Genomic DNA, 16,199 nt, shown 5'->3' with positions numbered 1-16,199 from the left:
TTTTTTTTTGCACTTTTGGCTCGAGGTGGGGGGGGGATGGGTCAAACCTGGGGGGGAGCAGGAGACACACACACCCCTCCTTTTATCCCTCCTCTTCTTCCCCGGGAGGCTTTTGCTTCGTCGCCCGTCGGGTTCCCCAACAATGCAGCCTTTGTTCTTTGGGAAGCTGGAAAGAGAGCCAAGTTCCCCCGCAGTGGCGAAGAGCTGCGGACTCTGATCTGGAGCCAATGTTCCCTCTAAGCTGTGGAGTCCTGTGAGCAAAAATTCTACTTGGTGAGCTGCTGGCATTAAAGTCCTGAGCAGGTGATTTGGCTGCTGCATCAATCAGTTTGCTCTGGAGCCCATCCCTTCCTGAGCCAAGACAAAAACGTGTGAGCCGGAGGCTAAAAAACGGTGAGCTAGCTCATGCTAACTCAGCTTAGAGGGAACACTGCAGCGGAGACCCGGTTCAACTCTCCGCTGGGAGGTGGCAAGTCGCAGCACTCTCCGCCTTATACTAATAATAATAAGCATAGCTAGTGTTCCCTCTAAGCGGGGTGAGTGTGAGCTAACTCACCGTTTTCTAGCCTCTGGCTCACACTACCTTTGTCTCTTAGCTCAGGAAGGAGGGCTCCAGAGCAAACTGATTGATGCAGCAGCAAAATCGCTCGCTCGCCAAGCCGGTAGCTCGCCAAGTAGAAGAAAGAGAAGAGATTGGATTGATACCCCACCCTTCACTATCCAAAGGAGTCTCAGAGTGGCTTACAAACTCCTTTCCCTTCCCCTCCCCACCACAGACACCCTGTGAGCAGTGTTCCCTCTAAGCTGAGTTAGTGTGAACTAGCTCACAGTTTTTTGGCCTCCGGCTCACACATTTTTGTCTTAGCTCAGGAAGGATGGCTCCAGAGCAAACTAATTTAGGCAGTGGCCAAATCAGCTGCTCACAACTTTAATGCCAGCGGCTCACAAAGTAGAATTTTTGCGCACAGGACTCCACAGCTTAGAGGGACCATTGCCTGTGAGGTAGGTGGGGCTGAGAGAGCTCTGACAGAAACTGTTCTTTTTCAAGAACAGCTCTTATCAGAACCATGGCTTGCCCAAGGTCATCCAGGCTGGTGCAAGTGAAGGAGTGGGGAAATCAAACCCGGTTCTCCCAGATTAGAGCCCGCCCACTTAACCACTACACCAAACTGAATTTTTGCTCACAAGACTCCACAGCTTAGAACTTGCTTAAAGTAAGGTAAAGGTTCCCTCGCTCGAAAGCCAGTCGAATCCTACTCTAGGGCTGCGGTGCTCATCTCCGTTTCAAAGCCGAAGAGCCAGCGCTGTCCGAAGACGTTTCTGTGGTCATGTGGCCGGCATGACTAAACACCAAGGCGCACGGAACGCTGTTACCTTCCCACCGAAGTGGTCCCTATTTATCTACTTGCAATTTCTTGCTTTCGAACTGCTAGGTTGGCAGGAGCTGGAACTAGAGACGGGAGCTCACTCCGTCATGCGGCTGCAAGACATGAACAAATATTACATATTTTTATTCGGGAAATATGCAGATTTGCTTTTTACTAACATTCAATGAGACTGCCAAAAATAATAACAAAAAGGGGTAAAAGCAGATGTCGATAGTGGTATTTATTTCTCCAATGATATTTGTTTGCCAGTGATCTCTAGCTTCCCCAGCCGCCCTGCTGGGAGCGGCACAATATGTGTGAAAGAAACGCATGTGGCTCCTGAGCCACAGTTTGGCCACCCCTGGCTTAGAGGGAACATTGAGCATGGCTCACCTAAGTGGTGTCAAAAAAAGAGCTACGGTTTCGGCAGCCAGGCCCCCTGGGACCTCCTGGCTATTCCACACACAGTGCTAATTGCAATTTTTTGGGGAAGCTAGTGTGGGGTGGGTCGGTAGGGTTGCCAAGTCTGGATTGGGAAATTCCTGGAGCGTTGGGGGGCAGTGCTGGGGGGGCTGAGGGGAGGGTTTGGGCAAGGGAGGAAGCTCAGAGAACTTCAGTGTTGGCAAAGGTAAAGCGATGCACATTGGGACAAAAAAAATATCCCAACTTCAAGTCCAGCCTGATGGGGTCTGAACCAGTGCTCCCTCTAAGCTGAGTTTGTGTGAGCCAGCTCACAGTCTTTTAGCCTCCGGCTCACACATTTTTGTCTTCGCTCGGGAAGGAGGGCTCCAGAACACACTAATTGATGCAGCAGCCCACAACTTTTAATGCCAGTAGCACACCAAGTAGGATTTTTGCTCACAGGACCCCACAGACGGAGAGGGGAAAAAGATCTCGGGGTGGTCGTGGAGAGCTCAAGGAAAGGGTCGACCCAGCGTGCCGCAGTGGTGAAAAAGGCAAACTCTGTGTTAGGGACGATTAGGAAAGGGACGGAAAATAAAATACCCTCATATAGATCTAAGGTGTGGCCTTATTTAGGATACTGTATACCGTTCTGGTCGCCGTATCTCAAGAAAGGACATTGCGGAGCTGGAAAGAGTACAGAGGAGGGGAGACGAAGACGATGGAGGGGTTGGAGCCCCTTCCCTAAGGGGAAAAAGCCTGAAGAGTCTGGGACTTTGCAGTTTAGAAAAGAGACAACTAAGGGGGAGGGGGACACGGTAGAGGCAGGGCTCTTTTTGTAGAGAAAGCCCAGCAGGGACTCATTATCATAATAGGCCACACCCAACAGCAGAAACACATTAGCCTATTAGGCCACTCCCCTGACAGAGCAGCTCATTGGCCTATTAGGCCACACCCCCACGTTACCAGAAGTGTGGTCATTCAGCCACACCCACCTTTCCCTTCTTATTCTGTTGACCTTGTTTGTGGTCAAAACCCAGGGCCTTTTTTTGTAGCAGGGACTCCTTTGCATGTTAGGCCACACACCCCTAACGTAGCCAATCCTAATGAGTTTCTGCTGTTGGGTGTGGCCTATTATGCTAATGAGTTCCTGCTGGGCGTGGCCAACTCGGGAGCCAGCCGGAACTCCGTTCCTGTGCGTTCCTGTCCCAAAAAAGCCCTGGGTAGAGGTATGCATGGGGTGGAGAGAGAGTTGAAAACGAGAACTGTTTCACCGTCTCTCAAAAAGACGAGAACTCGAGGGCATCCAGTGAAGCTGATGGGCAGTAGGTTCAGGACAGACAAAAGCAGACACTAAGAACATAAGAGACACCAATGTTGGATCAGGCCAAAGGCCCATCCAGTCCAACACTCTGTGTCACACAGTGGCCAGAAATACCAGGTGCCATCAGGAGGTCCACCAGTGGGGACACTGCTTTACACAGAGAGTGATTAAAAGGTGGGATTTGCAGCCAGCGGATATTGTGATGGCCGTAGGAATAAACCGCTCTAAAGGGAGATTAGATAGATCCATGGAGGATAAGTCTTATCTATTGCTACTATTCCTGGTGACTGAGGGGAACCTCCACATTTAGAGGCACTCAGCCTCTGGTTCCCAGAGCCAGGCGGCAAGATCAGGGGAAGGCCTTGGCTTCTGTGTCCTGTTTTTGGCTATCCAGAGGAACTGGTTCATCACACTCTGTGAGACAGGATGCTGGACTCGATGGCTTATTGGTCTGATCCAGCAGGGGTCTCAAGTAGCCATTTTCTCCAGGGGAACTCAATTTTCATGCTCTGGAGATGAGCTGTAATTCGGGGGAATCTCCAGGTCCCACCTGGAGGCTGGCAACCCTTGTTAAGAGCAGCCCTCTGCCTTTCTTCTCCTCCCTTTTCCATTTGGAAAGCCTACTCCTCTTGAGTAGGCAGCTTTTGCTGCTCCCCTGGCTGTGTGGAAGGGGGGGGGCTTCCCTCCATGGCTACCAGAGATGATGCACGAGGGTTGCAGAATCTTCTCAGGGTCCGCTGTGACGTGCCTTGAAGACGGGCGCCTCTAATCTGATTCAAACAAGCAGAGACCGTGGGCAGAAGATTTGTCCCTGCAGTGCTAGCTTTCTACACGCAGGGAGTTCTTCTGTTATTCAAAGGAGCATTGACAGTTTCCCGGATCAGGGTTGGAATCTCCCGCCTGCCTTCCTGAGCCAGCCAATCCAGTCCTAGCACCTCAGGGCCTTCCCACCTCCTGATCTCTCCTCATTCAGTGGAGCAGGCTGGGGGGGGGGGTCCTGGCGTCTGTCAGAGGGGAGTGGGGCGGCTTCTTGCAGAGTCAGGACTCCACACCAGTGTTCCCGCTAAGCTGAGTTGGTGTGAGCTGGCTCACAGTTTTTTAGCCCCTGGCTCACACATTTTTGCCTCCGCTCAGGAGGGGATGGCTCCAGAGCAAAGTAATTGATGCAGTAGCCAAGTCGCTCGCTCCCAACTTGAATGCCGGTAGCTCACAGGGTAGAATTTTTGCTCACAAGACTCCACAGCTTAGAGGGAGCGTTGCTCAACACCCAGGGATAGAGATGTGAAGGCCCGGGGGAAAAAACGGAAAAATTCAGAAAAAAACGGGTTTTTTCCGTTTTTTTCCTGAAGATTTTTTTGTTTTTTTCCGAAAAATTGAAAAAAGAAAAGAAAAAAATTGATTATGGAACGGTTTATTTTAACATGATGAAAAAAATATTTTAAGACAAGGTGTTCAAATATTTTCCAAATCATTTCTAATATATATATATATATATGGTATCAGATTGATCTAATTTCTGTGCACTGAGGACAAGCAAGTCCTAGGTTACAAACTGAACTCTCCAATGCAAGAACAAGATGCATTTCTTCCTTTAGGAGGTGCGATTGTCAGAAGAAAATAAAAAGGTTTCAGTTTTGTTTTTGCATGTGGGCGGGTATTCTGTTTGTAATAACTGTTTGGATACACTATATTTTTAATATGCTAGTTGTGATCATTTCATGCCAAGTAAAATTAGCGTATTTTATGTTCCTAAAGTAACAGAATGACTTTCAATCTAGAAAAGACAAAAGAAGTGCTAATGTAGCATTTTTTTCAGTTTTTCCGAAAATTTCCATTTTTTTCCCGAAAAAAACTGGGGGAAAAAACAGGGTTTTTCTGAGCTTCAAAATTTCCGGAAATTTTACATCTCTACTCAACACCCAGGGATAGATTTGGCAAGTCTGGGAGGAAGTGTTGTCAGGAGGGGACGGGTGGATTAGGAAGGGGGGATGTTCCCCCATAAAGAATGACTGAGAGGGGGAGAGGTGGGGCGAAAGTTCTGGAGTCTTCCTTGATCGCCATATCTCAGACAGGACAAACGGAAAGACCACTTTACACAGAGATTAATTAAAACGTGGGGTTCGTTGCTAGAGAATGTAGTTTGGCATAGTGGTTAAAGTGCGCGGACTCTCATCTGGGAGAACCGGGTTTGATTCCCCACTCCTCCACTCGCAGCTGCTGGATGACCTTGGGCAAGGCACAGTTCTGTCAGAGCTGTCCTTGAAAAAAGAGCAGTTCCTGTGAAGAGCTCTCTCAGCCCCGCCTACCTCACAAGGGTGTCTGTTGTGGGGAGGGGAAGGGAAAGCAGTTTGTAAGCCGCTCTGAGACTCCTTTGGGTAGTGAAGGGCGGGGTATAAATCCAGTCCCTTCTTCTTCTAGTGATGGCTACAGGGGGAAAAACAGCTTTGAAGGGGGATGAGACACATTTCTGGAGGATGTCTATGAATGGCTTCTTTCCCTGGTGACTAAAGGGAACATTCACATTCAGAGGCACTAATATAATATAAAGCCCTTGATGGCCAGGGTCCAGCTTACCTAAGGGACCGCCTTTCCCCATATCGCCCCCCAAGAGCCCTACGGTCAGAGGTGCAACATCTTCTGGTTATTCCAGGCCCCAAGGACATCAAGTTGGCTGCAACCAGGGCCAGGGCCTTTTCGGTGGCGGCTCCTATCTGGTGGAATGAGCTCCCGGAGGAGATCCGGGCCCTGTGGGACCTTGTGCAGTTCCGCAGGGCCTGTAAGACGGAGCTCTTCCGCCAGGCTTTTGCATAGGAGCCACCACCGCCACTGTACCACCACCGAGTTGCCATCTTTGACGGTGGATTCTATCAGGATGTGAGCTGGCCCTGGAAAGACGACCGGACGACCTGAAGAACTGGTCGTGAAGGGACGACAGTATTATCCGGAACTTACGCTGATGGGTCGTGCTGGTTAATGGGACCCCATCTTGGACTGATAAGAGTTTAATATCTAGAGCACCAGCACTTTGTTTGTGATGGAATGTCTTATTCTGTTTGTAGTTCTTCAATCATGGCATAGGCCTCTTCTTTTAGCTGCCCTGAGTCCGTTTGGGGAGGGCGGGATATAAATTTAATAAATAAATAAATAACCCTCAGTCCCAGAACTAGGAGGCAAAATCAAAGGAAGGCCTCGGCCTCTATGCCTTGTCGTTGGTCGTCTGGAGGAACTGGTTGGCCACTGTGTGAGACAGGATGCTGGACTAGAGAGACCACTGGTCTGATCCAGAAGGGCTCTTCTTAGGTTGCCCTGACCCGTATAGCCCGATCGTATTCATATCTCAGAAGCTAAGCAGGGTCGGCCATAGCTAGAATTTGGATGGGCTTTCTGCAAGGAATACCAGGGGGATGATGCAGAGGCAGGCAACGGCAAACCTCCTCCGAAATATCTCTTGCCTTAAAAACAAGTCTAGCTGACCACCTTGTGTTGCATAACACTTAAAAGAAGGCTGAAGCTTCACGCTGCCAGACAATCTTAGGATCTCTTGGCTATACTACGCACACTGCCATATGATAATGTCAATCTTCTTATGTTCTTTCCGGGGGAAGGCCTTGGCCTCTGTGCCGTGTTGTTGGCCGTCCAGAGGAACCGGTTGGCCACTCTGTGGTATGGGATGGCGGACTGGATGGACCATTGGTCTGATCCAGCAGAGCCCTTCTTATGTTTTCAACGCCAGGATCTCGAATTGTGCTCTGGAGGGAGAGTCACTCTGGGGACTGGAACAGAAATGATATGAATGGCAAAAAAAAGGTATCCCCACCATTTGTCTTTTTCACCCTCCCAGGCAGCCGCGGAAAGAAACCTTCAATGCCTTCTTCGCTGTCTCTGTGTGGTGGAGGGAAAAGATCCGCCATGAGGCCTGCTCAGGTAAGAGGGGGGCGATCACTGGGGAGACGGGAATGGCTTCTTCCCTGTCACAAGCAGGGGTCATTTCGTAAAAAAAGAGGTGCAGGAGCTCATTAGCATAGCTTATTAGCATAACTCATTTGCATATGTCACACCCCCTGACATAACCGGAAGTGTGTCAAAAGGCAACACCCACCGCTCAGGCGCCACTGGACTGTTTTGGATTGCTAGCTATTGGGGGGTGGGGGTAACGTGCAGATCTGCCCTCACAGAGGAGGGAGAGCTTGTACCTGAATAAAACTTGGTCTTAAAGGTGCCACTGGACTGTTTTGGACCAGGGGGGGCAGGGCTCTGCAACTTACCTGGCTGCTTCTTGCTCTGACTGAGGGCTGCTGGGAGCAGGGGGTGGAGCTTGTTGCATGTGCCTGCCCCCAGGGCTCTTTACTGCCGGAGCTCCGCTCCTGGGCGCTCCTGCGGAAAATTACCCCTGGTCACAAGGTTCACCGAAACTTACTCTTTGCCCTTGGTTCTGTTCAAACTCTGTCTTGGATTACATGTTTAGAGAGGCTGCATCAGGGACAATCAGAGGTCATTTCGGGGGGGAATGCGGGGGAACACAGTTGCACAGGCCGAGCCCCCGCCCCCCGCTTCCGGCCACCCCGCTTCTGGCCCTCATTCAGCCAGGAGGAGGCAGGAGAAGAGGGAGGGTAAGTTGCTTCCTCCCTGCCTCTCCCCACCCCTACCAGCCTGGGGCCAGGGAAGGCCTTCGCGGGGCTTCCTTGCACTCCCGCCGGCTTTGCAGGTCCACCGCCGGGCCCCTCATGGGGCTCGGCAGTGGAGCTGCAAGGCCGGCACCGGCGGCTGGGACCGTTGTGGGCGGGGTGTGTGGCCTTATGACACATTTCCGGTGATGTCAGGAGGTGTGGCCTTATGACACACTTCCAGTGATGTCAGGGGGTGTGGCATATGCTAATGAGTTATACTAATGAGTTCCCCTAGCTCTTTTTCTACGGAATGACCCCTGGAGACAATCAAACAGTACCGGTTACCAACCTCCAGGTGAGGCCTAGAGTTCTCCTGGAAATCTCCAGAGTAGAGAGATGGGGGCAGGCTTTTTGGCATCACCACCCTGCTGAGCGCCCTCCCCAGATTCTGCCCTCTACAAGCAACACCCCCAAATTTTGAATTTCCAAAACTGGAATCAGCAGCCCTAGTCAAGGGCTAGATGTGGAGCTTTGCTGGAGGTTCCTCAGCCTAGCCAAAAAGGGATGTGGAACCTCCAGCAAATATTCTCTGTGGAACACCTGGCAGAAGCCCAGTTTGCAATTCTTGACAGCTGAAAGGCAGCTGTTGAGGAAATCCTTCGTAAGTTTCGCTTGTGCCGTAGGAAGAAGATCTGGGTTTCTACCGGTACCTGCTGGGACAGAGAAGCAATTCTTTCCCTGGTAGGAGAAGGCCAGAAGATCCACACCTGACTGTGGGAATAAATTTTTCTCATTTATTTATTCGATTCATTTATGCCCCTCCTTCCTCCCTAGCGGGGGACCCAACGTGAGTTAGATCATTTTCCTGTCCTCCATTTCATCCTCACAATGACCTTAGGAGGGTAGGTTAGGCTGAGAGCATGTACCTGGCTCAAGATCACCTGGGAAGTTTCCATTGGAGAGTGGTTTTTTCCCCCCAACCTGGATTTCCCAGATTCCAGTTTGAGACTCTAGCCGCTACACCATGCTGGCTTTCAAAAATATATTTTAAGATGATCCAATGTACTCTCTTGTCACCACCTAAAAACATGGGGGCGCTGCGCTTTCACACATGCTAAATAATAAAAGGAGCATATGTTAAAATGGGCAATTAATATGAATAAAGAAATATCTATGTCATCATGGGAATTTTTGTGGAAGAATGCAATGAAAATATCAACATGTAATAATTTAAAAGAAAATTGTTATAAGATGATGTAGAGATAGTACATGACGCCAAAAAAGATTGCAAATATGAATTGTAATGTTTCAAACAAGTGTTAGAAATGTAAAAAAATAGAAGGTTCATTATACCATATGTGGTGGACCTGTGAAAAAGCGAAAGAATTCTGGACTGATATACATGCAGAAATGGAAAAGATAACGAAGAGTAAATTTTAAAAAGAACCAGAAATACTGTTGTTAGGTTTAAAAATGGAAGAAGTTAACATGACAAAAAGGACATTAATGTGGTATATGATAACAGCAGCAAGAATAGTGTATGCTCAAAATTGGAAACTGGACAGAATCCCTGTGTAGAAGAATGGATTAAAAAAATGCTTTTTATGGCAGAAATGGACAAAATGACAAGAAAACTGAAAGATTTGGAGGCGGAAGAATTTTTTGCAGACTGGAAGGATTTTAAGGACTATTTAGAGAAGTATTGGGATGTGAAGGACAATCTGATTTGCTTTGAAAACTATTAAGGGGATGTAAAAAAGAAAAGAAATGGACTTAAAATGATAAATATGTGAACATTTGTTACCTATAGTTATATGATAAAAGATTAGAAACATGTTAGAATGTAAGATTTGAGCTGGTGGTGGAAACGCTGTTGGAAGCCTATGAAAGGGAGGGGAGTAAGTAGAAAAGGATATATATTGAAGTTGATATAATATGAATGTGTATTATCCTAATAAAAGTTGTTTTTAAAAAAACCCATGCTAAATAATACAGTTCTAATCCACTTCAGTGTCTGTTTGCAAGTGGATTTTGCCATTTCACACAGCAAAATCCAATTTTAGAGTGGATTGAAAGTGTGTTATTTATTGATTTTATTTTATTTATACCCCAAACGCCCCACCCATAGTTTTTAGTAGAGAGGCCTGTGGTCAGAAATTCAGTTCTGTGGGAAATCTGGCAGACAGTATTGGGAAATGGTTTTTCTGGATGATCTTTCATCCTCTGAATCCCAGGGCCTAGAGGCAACATCTGCCCTGTTGTTGGCACCTGGGTTTTGGCCACTGTGTGGCACAGAGTGTTGGACTGGATGGGCCATTGGCCTGATCCAGCACTGACTTCTCTTATGTTCTTATGTTCAGAGGAACTGGTTGGCCACTGTATGAGACGGGATCTTAGACTGGATGGACCATTGGTCTGATCCAGCAGGGCTATTCTTATGTTCTTAAGAATGGGAAATCCAGATGTTGCCCACCCCAGAACTGTGACAGGGGATGGGGATGATCAAAATGATCAGCAACCTTTGTTCAGTACTTTGGATATAACTCAGTTTTTAATTTTCCCAGATATTCATTCAGCAAGCCTTTGTAGGTCCTATTAAAGCTGATTGTATTGGATTATCTAAAAATGAACTGGAGTTTGCTTGGCCGTATATTTATTGGAAAGCTGAAGGCAAAAAGTGTAGCTTGCGAAAGAAAAGCTCGAGGGTCTACACTGGTGATAGTTACTCCGTGACTCACGGAGAGCCACATTTGCAGTTTTCATACACGAAAAATGTTTGGGACTCCTGCTTTTCTCGGGTAAAAGCCACAGCCCTCTATGTTTGCGCCTCCTCCCCAAATCAGCGTGTGCAGTATGTGCTATAATGTCGAGAACACGCTAGTTTCTGGATGTACACTCCGTTGGGGCAGCCACCATAGAGACCCTGCTGGAGCTGGGTGCCAGTCTGGACTCCACTCATGCTGCAGACGTATCTCCTTAAGAGAAAACAGATGCTTCCTCAGGTACTGGTGTAGCCAGTTTGGTGTAGTGCACAGACTCTAATCTGGGAGAACTGGGTTTGATTCCCCACTCTTCCACTTGCACCGGCTGGATGACCTTGGGCAAGCCGTAGTTCTGGCACAGCTGTTCTCTCAAGGGCAGTTCTTGAGAGAGCTCTCTCAGCCCCACCTACCTCAGAGGGTGTCTGCTGTGGGGAGGGGGAGGGGGAGGAGTTTGTAAGCCGCTCTGAGACTCCAAGTGAAGGGCAGGGTATAAATCCAATCTCTTCTTCTTCTTTGGGTAGGGAAGGGCAGGGTATAAATACAATCTCCTCTTCTTTTTTTTCTACTTTGAGCCCAATCCCTCTCCAATCAGGTCTGGTCATTAAGGCTGTTTTGGTTGATTGTCATGATCAGTCCACTGTCTCGTCAGACAAACTCTTCAGGATGATTCCAGTTTGGTGTCGTGGTTAAGTGCGCAGACTCTAATCTGGGAGAATCGGGTTTGATTCCCCACTCCTCCACTTGCACCTGGCTGGATGACCTTGGGCAAGCCGTAGTTCTGATAAGAGCTGTTCTTGAAAAAGAGCAGTTTCTGTCAGAGCTCTCTCGGCCCCATCTACCTCACAGGGTGTCTGTTGTGGGGAGGGGAAAGGAGTTTGTAAGCTGCTCTGAGACTCCACTAGGAGCTGCGGTGGCTCAAGTGATTAAGACGCTGAACTGCAGGCTGTGGAAGGTCAGTAGTTCAGCAGTTCGAGACCCAGGTGTGCCGCGTGACGGAGTGAGCTCCCATCTCTAGTTCTAGCTCCTGCCAACCTAGCAGTTCGAAAGCAAGAAATTGCAAGTAGATTAGTAGGTACCACTTCGGTGGGAAGGTAACAACGTTCCGTGCGCCTTGGTGTTTAGTCATGCCGGCCACATGACCACGGAAACGTCTTCGGACAGCGCTGGCTCTTCGGCTTTGAAACGGAGATGAGCACTGCAACCCTAGAGTCGGATTCAACTGGCTTTCGAGCAAGGGAACCTTTACCTTTTACCTGAGACTCCAAGTGAAGTGCGGGGTATAAATCCAATGTCTCCTCCTCCTCCTCCTCCTCCTCCTCCTCCTCCTCTTCTTCTACTACTACTTCTGGGAGTCCAACCTGGCTTTCATTAGGACTGAGTACCAGGAAAGAGGCAGATTCCAAAGGCCAGAAGTAAAGGCCAGAAGTTCTTCTTTCCCTCACCAGGCCAGCCTTAGGCTTCACACCACTTTTTGCTCCCTCATCGTGCGTTCACACACACGCACTGAATCATGCACTTACCTGGCTGCTTCTTGCTCCTCATGGCCCAACCGAGGGCTGCTGGAAGCAGGGGGCGGAACTTGTTGCATGTGCCTTACTGCCGGAGCTCCGCTCCTGCGCGCTCCCGCAGGAAATGACCCCTGGGTTTATGTTTAGATTTCTCATGAACCAATTTCCCAGCGATGGCAATAATTACTTTTTTCTTCCTCTTCCTCCTCCAGAATCGAGTGTCCTTTGAAGAGGTGGCTGTGTATTTCACCCCGGGGGAGTGGACTCTGCTGAGCCCAGCCCAGAGAGCTCTCTACAAGGAGGTCATGCTGGAGAATTTTGGGAACGTGGCCTCTCTGGGTGAGGGATCCTTTTCTCCTTGACGCTGTTGAGTGTGGCTATGAGTCTTCTCTGTTCATAGTTAGAACATAACAACATAAGAGAAGCCAGTGTTGGATAAGGCCAGTGGCCCATCCAGTCCTACACTGTCACACAGTGGCCAAAAATATCAGGTGCCATCAGGAGGTCCAGCAGTGGGGCCAGGACACTAGGAGCCCTCCCACTGTTCCCCCCCCCCCCAGCACCAAGAAGACAGAGCATCACTTGACCCAGACTGAGAGTTCCTATCTATACCTTGTGGCTAATAGCCACTGATGGACCTCTGCTCCATATGTTTATCCAGTTCCCTCTTGAAGCCGTCCATGCTTGTAGCCACCACCACCTCCATGCATAATCTTATAAACCTGATCGAGATTTATAAGATTATGCATGGGATAGAGCAGGTCGAGAAAGAAGTACTTTTCTCCCTTTCTCACAATACAAGAACTCGTGGGCACTCCATGAAATTGCTGAGCAGTCGGGTTAGAACAGATAAGAGGAAGTACTTCTTCACCCAAAGATTGATTAACACAAGGAATTCACTGCCCCAAGTGGCCTTTAGAGGGCCACCAGAGTAATTAACTCATCGAATTCATTGCTGCGGGAAGTAGTGGCAAATACAAGCATAGACAGTTTGAGAGGGGATTGGATAAACATATGGCATTGGGGGCAACATTGGGAGGGCTTCTGGAGTTCTAGCCCCACTGGTCGCCCTCCTGATGGGACCTGGGTTTTGGCCAGTGTGTGACAGAGAGTGTTGGACTGGATGGGCCATTGGCCTGTTCCACCATGGCTTCTCTTATGTTCTCAGCAGCTGGGTGACTTGGAAGGGGCCAGCAGACTACCCTCCCGACCATTAAAGATGTCTGTCTGCTGTCTCCTAAATCTGACCCACTCTTATTCTCTGAAAGAAATCAGTTGTGATGATTTTGTAAAAGAATTGTTGCTGATAGACTCATTGATTGTTTTTGTAAAGGACGCAAAGCTCACCGGGTGATCATTTCCCCTCCGGTTCATTGGTCCCGCTACCCATCCAGTGCTCCACCACACACCTATTATTACCCTGCTGTGCCTTCCAGGATTATAGACACGTTGGCTTGGAAGAGCCAAACTGATGTGCACAGGGTAGAATTCTAATTTTCTGCTCTTTTTTCATGATGCAAAGGACCAGTGACTGCCAAACCTGACCTCATCTCCTGGCTGGAAAGAGACGGAGAAGAAGAGCTGTTCTTCCTGTTCTCAGCTGAAGAGGAAGGACTGGCAGGTCTGTATTGGGATGGTGTGTTTCTTGTGCTTCATTCCTAGGGCTGGTGTATCTCTGTGTCCTCCTTTATCCTAAGAGTTGGTTCTCCTCCAAAGAGCTGGGGTGAGTTGTGAATGCTGAAAAGGTCCCTGTAAAGGTTGAAGAGCAAATAACTAAGCAATCGGTAGCCTCCATCACTGCCTGAGGAGAGACTCACTGGCTTGTCGGTTTGTTTTTGAGAAGCCCCTCTGAACCTACTGATCCTTAAGCACAGGACCAGATGACCAAAAAAGACTTTTGAAAGTCTTTTGAATTCTTGTCCTCTTTACCACAGTTAATGTAGTTTGTTCTCTCTAATGTTCCTGCTCCATTTTTCACAAAGTTCCTGAAAAGTGTGTCTTTCTTTCAGCCAGGGGTATGCAGAGAATGCAGAGGGAGGCGAAAAAATATAAATGCCTGGAATGTGGAAAAAGTTTCAAGCGGAGTGACAGCCTTACTTCCCATCAAAGAATTCATACTGCGGAGAAACCATATAAGTTCCTGAAATGTGGAGAAAGCTTCAATCAGAGTGGAATCCTTATGTATCATTGGAGAATTCACACACATGAGAAACCATATCAAAACCTCAAATCTGGGAGAGGCTTCAAGCAAATTGGAAGCCTTATGTATCATCGGAAAATTCACACAGAGGAGAAACCTTATAAATGCCTAGAGTGTGGAAAAAGCCTTAGAAGCAGGAAAAGCCTAATTTATCACGAAAGAATTCATACAGGGGAGAAACCATATAAATGTCGAGAGTGTGGAAAAAGCTTTCGACAGAAAAATATATTAACTTCCCATCAAAGAGTTCACACCGGGGAGAAACCGTATAAATGTTTGGAGTGTGGAAACTGCTTTAGTGGCAAAGGAAGCCTTACTTACCATGAAAGAATTCATACAGGGGAGAAACCGTATAAATGTCTGGAGTGTGGAAAAAGCTTTCTACGGAAGGATACTCTGACTTTTCATCAAAGAATTCACACAGGGGAGAAACCATATAAATGCCTGGAGTGTGGAAAAGGCTTTAGTAGCAAAGACAACCTTACTTACCATGAAAGAATTCATAGAGGGGAGAAACCCTATAAATGTCAGAAGTGTGGGAAAAGCTTTCGACAGAAGAAGATATTAACTGTCCATCAAAGATTTCACACACACGAGAACCCATATAAATGCCAGGAGTGTGGAAACTGCTTTACTAGCAAACAAAGCCTTACTTACCATGAAAGAATTCATACAGGGGAGAAACCATATACATGTCTAGAGTGTGGGAAAAGCTTTCAACGGAAGGATACTCTGAATTTCCATCGAAGAATTCACACAAGGGAGAAACCATATAAATGCCTGGAGTGCGGGAAAAGCTTTAGTCAGAGTAACCACCTTACTTCCCATAAACGAATTCACACAGGTGAGAAACCATATAAATGCCTGGAGTGTGGAAAGTGCTTTAGTTGCAAAGGAAGCCTTACTTACCATGAAAGAATTCATACAGGGGAGAAACCATATCAATGCCTAGAGTGTGGGAAAAGCCTTAGAAGCAAAAAAGGGCTTGTTTACCATGAAAGAATTCATAAAGGGGAGACACCATATAAATGCCTGGAGTGTGGAAAAGGCTTTAGTAGCAAAGGAAGCCTTTCTTACCATGAAAGAATTCATACAGGGGAGAAGCCATATAAATGCTTGGAATGTGAGAAAAGCTTTATATGCAAGGATAAGTTAACTTCCCATCAAAGAATTCATACAGGGGAAAAACCATATAAATGCCTGGAGTGTGGAAAGTGCTTTAGTTGCAAAGGAAGCCTTACTTACCATGAAAGAATTCATACAGGGGAGAAACCATTTAAATGTCTGGACTGTGGGAAAAGTTTTCGACAGAATAAAGTATTAACTTATCATCAAAGAATCCATACAGGGGAGGAACCATACAAATGCCTGGAGTGTGGAAAAAGCTTTCTATGCAAGGTTAAGTTAACCTCCCATCAAAGAATTCACACAGGGGAGTTCCCATATAAATGTCTGGAGTGTGGAAAGTGCTTTAGTTGCAAAACAAGCCTTACTTACCATGAAAGAATTCATACAGGGGAGAAACCATATAAATGTCTGGAGTGTGGAAAAAGCTTTCGACAAAATATATTAACTTCCCATCAAAGAACTCACACAGGGGAGAAACCACATAAATGTCTGGAGTGTGGAAAGTGCTTTAGTTGCAAAACAAGCCTTACTTACCATGAAAGAATTCATACAGGGGAGAAACCATATAAATGCCTGGAGTGTGGAAAGGCCTTCAGTTGCAAGAAAAGCCTTACTAACCATGGAAAACTTCATATGGGAGAAACCATATGTATGACTGGAATGTCAAAAAAGGTTTCCACAGAAGGATAAACTAATTTTCCGTGAAAAAATTCACGTTGGTGGACAAAGCTTGGAAATGTCTGTAACGTGGAAAGGCATTTAATTAAAGAAAAGTGGATTGGAAAATTAGAAAGGAATCTTATTTCTGTCATAAAAAATCTTAAACCATCCTGTTTCAGTAGAAAACAGAAAGATTTCAGTCTCGATACCTGAAGAAGTGAGCTGTTCATGAAACTCATCC

At 47.3% G+C, this 16,199-nt stretch overlaps 1 protein-coding gene across 1 annotated transcript in view; it reads left to right on the top strand.

The window, feature by feature from the left end:
- Positions 1-15,988, top strand: part of LOC107117372 (zinc finger protein 420-like) — a 40,956-nt gene extending 24,968 nt beyond the window's left edge. The window contains exons 3-6 of the mRNA XM_015419472.1: positions 6,827-7,017; positions 12,183-12,309; positions 13,493-13,591; positions 13,980-15,988. Of these exons, the coding sequence (XP_015274958.1) occupies positions 6,827-7,017; positions 12,183-12,309; positions 13,493-13,591; positions 13,980-15,988 (2,426 nt within the window). The remainder of the gene's footprint in view (positions 1-6,826; positions 7,018-12,182; positions 12,310-13,492; positions 13,592-13,979) is intronic.
- Positions 15,989-16,199: the final 211 nt, after the last annotated feature.

The sequence above is a fragment of the Gekko japonicus genome, unplaced genomic scaffold (genome assembly GCF_001447785.1).
Source record: "Gekko japonicus isolate JY-2015 unplaced genomic scaffold, Gekko_japonicus_V1.1 scaffold636, whole genome shotgun sequence".
NCBI classification, from domain to species: domain Eukaryota; kingdom Metazoa; phylum Chordata; class Lepidosauria; order Squamata; family Gekkonidae; genus Gekko; species Gekko japonicus.
This window is presented reverse-complemented; position numbering and strand designations above follow the sequence as displayed.